Source organism: Rhinichthys klamathensis, unplaced genomic scaffold (assembly GCF_029890125.1).
Source record: "Rhinichthys klamathensis goyatoka isolate OS25496 unplaced genomic scaffold, OSU_Roscu_1.1 h1tg000127l_1, whole genome shotgun sequence".
NCBI classification, from domain to species: Eukaryota; Metazoa; Chordata; class Actinopteri; order Cypriniformes; family Leuciscidae; genus Rhinichthys; species Rhinichthys klamathensis.
In genome coordinates, this window is record NW_026606664.1 from 2,740,152 (window position 1) to 2,751,328 (window position 11,177).

Genomic DNA, 11,177 nt, shown 5'->3' on the forward strand with positions numbered 1-11,177 from the left:
TAAACAAGTGCTTATATTCTCAAAACATACTGTGCCAGCAGTTAATAGATGGAGTCCAACATACAATGTGCATCTGCTTCTGATCCAATCAGATCAGAGCATCGAAACCACCCTGAAAACTCAATTTTGCATAATGGCCATTTTGCAAAAGTCTGAGTTTATTTTTGTGCCTTTTAACAGATTATCCACCATTTTACCTCCATTAAAGTACTACATTAAATATATAATTCATAAAATTAGTGAGATTGTGCCACCACAGATTGCGTTTTAAATCTAGTTTCGGCAGTGAACACTGAAGTTCTGGGAGCCAAGTAGTAGTTTTTGTGCTTTGCTCTAGTCCCTGCGTTAAGTTTCCTATGGACTGATTAGGGTAGAAGTGTACTATTATTACTGAACTACTTCACATGTTTGACAGCTACAAACAAACAGGGGTGTGTTTCCCGAACGCAATCGTTAGCCAAAGCAAGTCGCAAGTTCCATCGTTTACCAACATAGTTTAACGAAGCAACTCAACTTTGTGAGTTTAGAACCACAGCTCTCGACTTGCGGCTTGAAGCATAGTTTCTTGTTAGTATGAAATTGAAATGCATGTACATTTAATTCTATGTATTTTAGCGCTGTTTTTGAAGTGTGCATGTGCATAAACGCGTAAGAGAACCTTGGATTATGAAGAGGGAACCCGCGATGAATCAAACAACAAATGAAGAGAACAAAAATATTTAAGGGGTCCTCAGTCAGATGCCATGTTTGTACACTGTAAAAAAAAAAAGATATGATCATTGTTATAACAACATATGTTTTTACATTGCTTTACCTCATCAAAAAAAGTTAAGCAATTTTCAAGTTTTTTTATAAGTTATACAAGATTCAACTCGTTTTTTAAAGTCAGTTTAATGTAATATATAAGTTGAAATGACTTAAACATCCAAGTTGATTGTACTTAAAAATTTAAGGCAGCAACTTTTTTTTTTTTACAGTGTAGCATCTCTGAGAAAAATTACGTTGTGGGAAAGTTCCTGACTGAATCAAATGTACGGCAATTACAAAATTGTGTTTATGATAATCTAACATCAATAGCGATGTTAAATCAATTCATTAGCAGAAGTTATTTCTCCACTACCTGTGTGTGACGTTTCCATTGTTGACATATATTGTTGACCCAACATGGCTCAAACAATAGAAGTGCAACCATGTTGCAATGATTTCAGGAAATATTTGTGACTAACTAGTTAATTTCTCTAACGATGCATCATACTATGGTGGTTAAGCAGTGAGTTACGTTGTTTGCGCAGGAAACGCACCCCAGGTCGGTTCCGATCGGCATACAACAGAACGTTAAACCAAACGACATCTGATCCGCTGCTGATAGGTTGGCATATGAGTAGAGAGAGAAATCAGCAACAATTCTGAGGTAGCTGGGGAGGTTTATCGGTTAGTCGGGTGGTTTTGGCACCGGTGACTATGGGTGGATCCGTATCGACTCTCTCAGACATCTTCACGCAGATAATGTCGACCAAGCGCTCAAATACTTGTCTGACGTTGATGTTCTCCTTGGCGCTGGCTTCGTAGTACTCAAACCCTGCGAGAAAGAATACAAATACAAAATGAATCAGATTAAAGGGGTCCTATTATGCTTTTCTAACATTTTCAACTTTCTTTAGTGTGTAGCGTTGCTGTTTGAGCATAAAAAGGTCTGCAAAGTTACAAAGCACAAGTCACTCCAGTTATTCTCAACATCAGTATTGTAGTCGACTGTAGTCTTGAGTTTTCTTCCGGGAATGAACATGTCACAATATTCCACATTTAAATAATTCTCGCTCAAGGCATATGCAAAATTAAGGGGGTGAGGCCTGGCTGAGTTGCGTTAATAGTGTGTTGAAACCAAGGGGGTAATCCATCAGCGGAAACTGAAGCTTCCCCTGGGGGCCGCCATTGTAGCAGACCATCACCTGCTGTTAGCATTCCGTTGACTCCCATTCATTTTGGCATCACTTTGACAGCGAATAACTTTACATCCGAGGTGTCCAAAGACTCCATTTGTCCATTATTTATTTCTAAAGCACGACAATGTATAAAAGGCTCCATTACATTTTATATCTTATGTTATGGGCCCGTAGAAGCCGTTTTTGTAAAAATAGGCTAACGATTGCGTCATAACCACGGGACTATCTGTCGCACAGTACAGAAATTACCGTATAGACAGAAGTAGAAGCTCGCAGGCAATCGGGGGGACGTGGAGGCATAAAGTCAAGGGAGAAGCCCATAGAGAGTTGTAAAGCTGCTCCTGCTGCTAGCTTATAGACAGCTCCTACTCACGCTCTCCGTCTCTGCAAGATTTGGAAGGGAATGATTCAGATTCCTCTTGGCACACTAGAAGACGTACAACTGTCAGTCAGATTGCTCACGTCACATCTACGTCGCCAAGCTCAGTTTGAGCCTGCGCAGTCGCTCGGCGGCCATCAGGAAGTGAATGCTTCTAATGGGCTTCACTTTTCTCAGTTGAAGTCTATGGGGTCGCTGTGTCAATTTCTTTTACTGTCTATGGTTGAAGACCGCGGTTATGGTAAGGGCCGTGATATTTCCCAAACACGCTTGAAGCGGTTGACCAATCACAACACACAGGTACAGTCGGCCAATCAGAGCACACTGTGCTTTTCAGAAGGAGGGACAGGAACTAAACAGAGCGTGCGTTCCTGCTCTGTGAAAGATTATATGTTTTTACATTGCTTTAACTCAATTTTCAACTTATTTTTAAAGTCAGTTTAATGTAACTTTAAGTTGAAATGACTCAAACATTCAATGTGATTGAACTTAGAAATTTAAGGCAGCAACTTTTTTTTTTACAGTGTGACAGACTGGGAAAAGAGGTGCTGCAACAATGAAAAATATGTGAAAAAGAATGATTTTTTGAATATTGACGCATGTAAACCTATTCTAGTTGACCCCAAAAACAAAATCAAGACTTTGAAAAATCAAGTAATAGGTCTCCTTTAAAGCTCCAGTCCGTAACTTTTTTGGGTTAAAAATTATCAAAATTAATTTTTTGAGCAAATACATAACTAGCCAGTGTTCATAACTCTCTGCTTGCCTTAGCTCGATTCAAAGCGGAAAGCTTGTAATAATGTTTTTAATTTCAGTGGTACTGGTGGATTTCCGTGGGAGATTCGAGCATGTCTTTGCGTCATTAAGTCATTACGTCACATCTGTACACATAAAGAAGGAGTCTCGGCTAGTCGGCTATATTGCGTGTGAGGATGTTGTAGGTGGAGATTTATAGCCTTTTCTCACAGCACTTGATATAATTAAACATCAATTTGATGGCGGATCCAGAAAGGTCCAAACGACAATCACCAGTGACAACTAGATTCACCCGTTGTAAAATGCAAAAGACTTTGGACTGAGAGTTTGGAAAAAGAGACTGCCCATGCGAAAACAAGGATAATATCGGAAGGACATTACATGTAGTCACGCAATGCTGATGTTGTTAACATTAAAAATTTGAGAACAAAGTATAATTTGCACGGTTTGACGTGATATGATAAGCGATCGTTAGATTTAATCAGCACGATTTACTGCAATGCTTTTTTTCAGTTAGTTGGTCAGAACAAAAGTGTATGTTCTTACTTGTTCCAGATGACATTTTAGGTTGAAAATTATTATGTTGGTCATACTTCCAAAAAGTAGAATCTGTGATTCTGAATGACAGTATCCACACCGGCGCGGTGACTGACAGCCGCACATTCTCCTCAAAACATTTAATTAATTCGCGCTGTGCCGTGCCGAGGTACAACTCACGTAAAGTTGATAATTCCGCAAATTACTGCAATTGCAGATTTCGAACAGAGATGGCGACAGAGAGGAAAAACTGCGGACTGCAGCTTTAAAGATTGGGCACATACTGTAACTTACCTAACTGGTCGGCCAAGTGTTTCCCCTTCTCAGAAGGCACCACCCTCTCCTCATCCATGTCACATTTGTTCCCCACTAATATCACCTGAGCGTTATCCCATGAATAGGTCTTAATCTGTGTTGCCCTGAAAGGAAATGGTAATTTATGGCATCTAACTTTATCAGTGCATTATGGACAAAAACCTATGGATTTCAGATTAAAACTGCTCACCAGTCCTGCACTGCATTGAAGGACTCTTCATTTGTGATGTCGTACATAAGGATGAAGCCCATGGCTCCTCTGTAGTAAGCTGTAGTAATAGTTCTATACCGCTCCTGTCCAGCTGTATCCTATAGTATAGACAACACAGAAAATGACATGCTTTGGAAAAATCACATAGATTTAAGGCCATTCACACAAAGAACTATAACTGTAAAGATAACTATAACAATAACTATATTAGCATTCACACAGACGGACAATAAAACTTCTGTTGTTCTGTCTTCAGCTGCTTTAAATGATAGAGCTCTTTAAAGACAGGTGGATTCTGATTGGCTGTCAATGTTTTTATCATTCATCAGCTGGATTTTTTTTTTCTTCAAATGTTCAAATTTCAAAAGGGAATTTCAATGTTATTATTCCTCTGTGTGTCGTTATCATTATAGTTGTGATGTGTACTTCTCGTAGGAGGTCTCAAATATTCAAAGAATTAGAACAATTATTCAAATTTCATCATTATAGCTATCATTGTGATATCCTTTGTGGCCCTTTAGAGACCAGAATATCATATAGCAACACCCTGACAACCACCTACAACACCCTTAAATGGTGTTGCATCTCAATATATTAAATGTGCATTAATTGTATTATTTTTTAATCCTTCCAATTATTTTTATTATTTTTTATTCATTCAGAAAATTTTTAAAATTAATAGGCTACAATTATCTCATTACAAACTAATCTCAATTTATTATTGAGATTATTCCCTATTATTATTTTTTATTTAATCTACAAAGATATAAAAATAAATGGTAAATTAATCTTAATTTATTATATGTATATATTTTTTTTATTCAATTATTAATTTTATCTCACTACAGACTTTCCCAATATAAACCTTGGTGGCATTTTATTTATAACAGTGTGACGTATCATGACCTTCAATGCTCCATGAATGGAATAGCTATCAAGCATGTGGAGGACAAACTAAATGAAAGGTTGTAATTTCTCTATTTTGGGCCCTTGATTATTCGAAGCCCATTTTGTTTGGTTCAACTTGGCGCCAGTTTCCCTGCAGCTGTTTTGAATGAGAGCCTATTTTTAACACCTTGTGATCAATACACCCAGATTATGAATGATCACACATTGTGGCTGTGTCATACTTGTCACCCCGGCGCTTCTGTGCTTTCGAAATCTCTGCCCGGTGCCCGCCCCCTTACCCTCAGGGGCCGCTTTAATTGGCTATGAGGATCTCTCTCTGCCAGGGAGCAGTATGGAGTGCTGCTTCCATGACAACCAGCATCGATGATGCATGTGGGGGGGAGAAGGCGCTTGCTTTCTTTTCCTCCAGAAAAAGATGGCTCTCAATCACAGGCTGATAGAAGGTGAATGTGGAAGGAAGAGGATGGATGCAGCTGGATGCAGTTTGAGTTTAACGATGCCAGCCAATCACATTAGAACAACAAACAATCTGGGGCTAAAAATATCATCATTTTCATTCACATATTGCACGATTCATGCAATATTAGGGATTTAATTACACCAATAAACCTGCTACAGCACTCACCCATATTTGGAGCTTCACTCTCTTTTCGTTCCTGTAAACGGTCTTCACCTTAAAGTCGATGCCGACTGTGCTGACAAAAGAGTTGCTAAAGGAGTCATCTGCATATCTGAATAAAAAGCTGGTTTTTCCTACACTGCTGTTGCCAATGATCAGGAGTTTGAACATGTAGTCAAAGTTCTGATCAGATCCATCTCTCTGCCCAAAGCGTTGGTCTGCTTTTGCCATCTGTGAACACGGACAGACGTATAAATACAGGTAAAGGTTTAAGCAGGAGTCGAGACTGTTACTATTGAGCAGGTATTTAAATATTATAGTTATCAAGGCAAGAATAAAGACTGATGTCAACCTAGTTACTAATAATGAATACTGAAAATGGTGTGAGCAAAACAAATCATGCCTATTATGTGTGTGCTGTGCATATAGCCTATATATATATATATATAATATATATATATATATATATATATATATATATACACACACACACATGGTTAGACAAGAATAATGACTGGTGTCAGCTCTGTTACATTTAAATAAGCAAAATGTAACACACACACACTACATTTAAAAAACAGGACCACCAGCTGTGTGGTCTATGTATCACCAAAACATGTCTTGATGATTCATAAGCCAATGCATAATTTCGAGCCTTCATCTCATTTTACACTGGTTTGTTTGGCAAGAACATCGTTAAAGCATCACAGAATCAACTTAACAGGTCCAAATGCAAGTGACATTTTGCAGCTATAGCCATTCACAAGCAGAAATATGGTTGCATAATCAGATGATGTTATTTTGATCATGTAGCCTACTGTAAACACACGAGCCCATTCACAACTGTCATTGAGACAATAACGACATCTTGACGGACGACATTCACCGACAAACATCCATAAATGACAAGCACCCGTCAATGAATCAATGGCATATGATGGAGATGCTCACCTCGGATGTAAGCGCAGCTCTATCTCGTCTGGTGCTGTTCTAGGTGGGCGTTTATGGACGCTGCAGCACCTGACGACGCGTCTTCACCGACTCGCCTGTTAACGCGCACAAAACGCCTGCTTAACGCCCGTGTTAACACGTATAGTAGCGAATGTAAGCGGTTAAATGGATATTTATCATCGGGTTTATTTGAAAGGGCTCTGTGTACCGTAGGGTGGGGCATTGGCGACAATTAACCTGCGTTTACAACGCTGAATGTAGGCTAAACGATTCAAATCAGCTTACACAGTGACACTTTTAATGTCACTACATTAGACAGAAAAATATAAAACCCTGGCAACAACAAAATAAAATAAATTATAAGGTAAGAGCACACTTTTCCCAAAAAAGTTATAAAAAGATAAAATATCACTTTCAAAACGATCAGCTTTTTTTTTTTTTTTTTTTGTCTCGGAATTCGCGCTATTTGCGAAGTTTGTGGAGATTTTTTTCGCCCTCACGCGAAATTATCCCAGATCGTGTGAAATCTTATTGAAATGACCGGATTTCCCCGATTTTACCTGCGAAAAAAACCCTTTATGACACAAAACGAGAAAGTTGTGCGTAATATTAACACGCAGCACTCACAGCGAAGTTCTGTCAGGAACTATATCTTCTAGCGGAAGGATGATTTCATGAATTAACATTTTTATAAAAAAAATGTGTATCCTCAGTATATAGGCAATAAATAAACGTATTATAAGAGCAAACAGGCGGTTGCGGCTATATTGTATTGTGAATACAGTCGAGATTAAAGGACAATGTAAAGCATGGCAAGCTTATCATTCACAATTTAGCACAGCCTTTTGTACACTATTTCAATCAGTTCAAAATGAAGTCAAACCTTTTTGAAACATTATTGCGAACTTCTTAAATTCGCTAAAAATCACCTTAAGGTAACTTGGTTAAGTCATCGGCAAATTAAAAGACAAAATGAAGCATAATTTCATTACGTCACTTTTATATTTTGTTTTCTGATTTTTATGTGCGCCATAGTGTTCAAATGATTAAAGGATTACCGTAATCATATGCAAAATAAAGTATTGGGTACTACCAACATGCAATGTTTTATTATGAATAACACCACAGTGGATCCAAAAATATGTAGTATGATTACTTATTTTTGTGGGAGACATATGGCATCCTAATAATAAGCTTCCTTTTTGTATTTCAAGCACAAAATAATCATAAAACCACAAGAGTACAGTATTTTGTGTCAGTATTTTGTCTGTTGACATGTCTGTTTATCTCACAAATGCTGAAAGGCAACACATATAATCTTCTTATCTGGCTGCAGAGACTCTCACAGGACTCCATACATAGTTACAGAGCGTTTCTTTCCCATGGCGACAGTCCACATTAGGCAACACCATATTTAATGCCTTAGGATTAGTTTGTAGTGACTGCTGGTTCAATACCACTCTGTTCTAGTTCTGCTATCACAGACATGTGTTTAAACTCTTCTGGTTGGTGGTTGAAGTTCTCGACCAATCGGAAAGTCTCAAGCCGTTGCGATCCGTAAAACAGCTGCACCTGATTGGCCAAGCACTGTGCCTGGTGGACAGTCTGAAAGAAGTTTACAAAAAAAAAAAAAAAGAATTAAAATGTACATAGTTTGCTTTTTGTTTTACTTAGTAATTTCATTGAACTTACCACAAATTTGATATCCATCTCAGCGGTCATCAGCACGATGCCTTTGTCCTTCTGCAGGTCTGTATAGTGGTATAAAATAAGCTGGCTGGGAGCATTTTCTCCCATAGTCTGAAATAGAAGCCATTTTTAGTATCTAAACTAGAAAACAGTGTGGAATTTATATTAAAAGATTTAAAAAATATAATACCTGAACATTGATTAAAGATGTGAAGTGCATCTCATGACCAGCCCACTGGCCGACAAAAAACTCATAGCCCTCCTTCTGGGGTAGAGCATACAGAAACTGCACAAAGATTGACAAAACTCATAAATACTAAGTGGATTTCAGTTTAAGGCAATACAAATGCTGGTGAGAAGTGCTGGGTAGTAACTGATTACATGTAATCTGTATTATTAACCGTTTGACTATACCGTTAAAAAGGGCACTCTTTGAGAGAACAGACATTTGTAGTGGTGTCCGAAACCATAGTGGATGTTATCGAGTGCACTCATTCAATCCCACAATGCACCGCAATAACAATTGTACAACCGATGTACGCTCAAACCCATAATGCACTGTGAGAGACGCGCACCGAATGAATTCCCTTGTCTGACCAGAAGATGGCGCTCACAGCTGAATCATCCATCCATCCATTTTCCAAACCGCTGGTCCAATGTGGCTACAGTGTAATATCATACAGGTATCAATTCCTTTTTAATTGATTATTAAATTGTTTAATTAAGGATTATACATAGTTTCCATGACAGAGTTCAAGATAAATCTTTTCATTATTACTGGAGCTGCCAGTTTGCTAAGCTTTAAATAATCATAAACAGAAAGCACAAACTATGCAAGTCACTCACTCGTTTTCAATCACTCCTTCAAGTGAACTATATTAGTGGAGTCATCTAGGGAATAGTGAATGAGGGGCGATTTCGAACACAGCCTGTGTTCAGTCGGTGAAAGAACGCACACGTCCTGAAAAGTGAAGCCAAAGCATTTCCATCGCTCCCCAGTGGCTGGCTGCAGTGCAAGTCATAATTCCCGCCCTCTCCGTGTAATCAAATGAGCCAAAAAAATCTATAAAAAATCTTTTAAAAAATTCCAAAGATGTTTTTTGTCATTTTAAGTAGTTCTTATCACGCTGACATATGTTCAAGCGTTCGTTTTTTCCAATAAGTTTGGTTTTAGTTAGTTATCCCAGTTATTTGATGCTATAAAAATGGGGAGTTACGTTTTGATTGACAGCTGTGTTTGCAATTGAGTCTGGTGTGAGCGGGATCACACATCTCAGGATCACTAATGACGTAATCGTCAACGACTGTTACTGGGATATTTTGGCCTAATTTTTCTACAGTGGAAGGAAGTAGAGAAGTCAACCATTTTTTTTACCATCTATGGTGAGAACCATAAATGGAACCGAATATCACATTATTCTGATATTCTCTCGGTTGCCACAGATATGATCAAGATATCCAAAAGACACTGAAAATCCTCAATCTTGAAACCACTATTTTTCAATAATCAACTGCCACTATGTGGCCATTTAGCATTTTGCAGGTTTTATTGTTTGGTGGTATGACATTTTACTTGACCATTTAAAAAAATGTACTTCACCTTTTCTGTTACAGAGTATTAAAATTCTTACCGTTGGGCAAGATTTGGCACGGCCAAAAATAATATCAAATGTTGAGCCCTATAATAGAGAATTACAAGGTTATTCATCTGGTTAAAACATTATAGATCTGATGACAAAATCAGTTCTAAAATTTGACTTCTCATCACAATAGATTGAATTGCATTGAAATAAAGCAAAAAACGTTTATTCTATTAGTATTGTTTCAGAAGTTAATGGACTGATAAGAGATTACATATAAAACAGAACTCACTGGTATGACGGCACTAATTGTGTCTTTCTTCGAGAAGTGCTGCATCCAAAGCTGCACAACAAAGTAAAGGACTTTTTGTAAGGTGGTCTATTTAATCTTTCTACAAATTATTTTACAGTTCAGTGCAGACTGAAAATATGTGTCGTTCTATGAATATTTGTCTTACCTCTGCAATTTCAGATCCAGATTTCTCCTGAACCATATCAAGGTTAAGAAGAGATCCTAATGTCTATAAAATAACAAAAAAGGTTCAAAAATCACAAAGTCTCAAAATCACAATATGGAATTAAATACTAATGAGGTTTGATTAATACCATATCTTTGGTGAAGCCCCCAGTTCCTGCTTTCCCACGTTTGTCCAACTACAAATATGACAACATGAGAAAATTATGTCTTTTGTACATTAGATTATGTCTATAGTAATGTATATATATAAAACAATTTATTAAAGTTATTTAAAAATATAATATGCATTTAAATCATAATAACTTGTCTTTGAATTCTTACAAAATTAGAATTTATTCAATTAATACATTTCTAGAATTAACTGTATGTGCTCATGTCATCAGTGATCACCTCTTTCTCCATGTACTTCACGAACTCTGCTTGTCTGGACTGTCCGAGCGGCTCCGTCTTCTTCTCACTGCGCTTCTCTAATCGGGCTTTATATTCTTGAGGTTTTGAACTGATTTTACAGGAGTACAAACTAGATTAATGCTTGACATTTGACATATTATATCGAAACTACATCAGCAGCATTTGACAGCTCCTCACCTGCGCAGTTTCCTGATCTTCTCTTCATATTTATTATAATACGGATTTTCCTCTAACTCCGGTTCTTTCTTTATGGAAAACGCCCTGAAGTGAGATGGTACAAGTCCTGGAATCAGCGGTCGGATGCCAGTGGCCCTGACCGCCAACATCCCACGGTACAAACATGACATTTGTACCATGGCCGCCGCCATCTTTTCCCCGTCCAACATCTATGAGTGTCCG

General features: G+C 37.8%; 2 protein-coding genes across 2 annotated transcripts; both read right to left on the minus strand.

Moving 5' to 3' along the window:
- Positions 1 to 1,191: 1,191 nt before the first annotated feature.
- rab3b (RAB3B, member RAS oncogene family) lies at positions 1,192 to 6,860 on the minus strand. Its single transcript, XM_056256526.1, has 5 exons — positions 6,621 to 6,860; positions 5,676 to 5,900; positions 4,121 to 4,239; positions 3,910 to 4,034; positions 1,192 to 1,579 (listed from the first exon to the last, which is right to left on the minus strand). The coding sequence occupies exons 2-5, from the start codon at positions 5,898 to 5,900 to the stop codon at positions 1,395 to 1,397; spliced, it is 654 nt and encodes a 217-aa protein (XP_056112501.1). The 5' UTR covers positions 6,621 to 6,860; the 3' UTR covers positions 1,192 to 1,394.
- Positions 6,861 to 7,782: 922 nt separating this feature from the next.
- On the minus strand, positions 7,783 to 11,176 carry atpaf1 (ATP synthase mitochondrial F1 complex assembly factor 1). The gene is made up of 9 exons (XM_056256524.1): positions 10,956 to 11,176; positions 10,758 to 10,866; positions 10,496 to 10,543; positions 10,348 to 10,410; positions 10,182 to 10,232; positions 9,941 to 9,988; positions 8,500 to 8,595; positions 8,313 to 8,420; positions 7,783 to 8,225 (listed from the first exon to the last, which is right to left on the minus strand). The coding sequence occupies exons 1-9, from the start codon at positions 11,162 to 11,164 to the stop codon at positions 8,049 to 8,051; spliced, it is 909 nt and encodes a 302-aa protein (XP_056112499.1). The 5' UTR covers positions 11,165 to 11,176; the 3' UTR covers positions 7,783 to 8,048.
- Position 11,177: the final 1 nt, after the last annotated feature.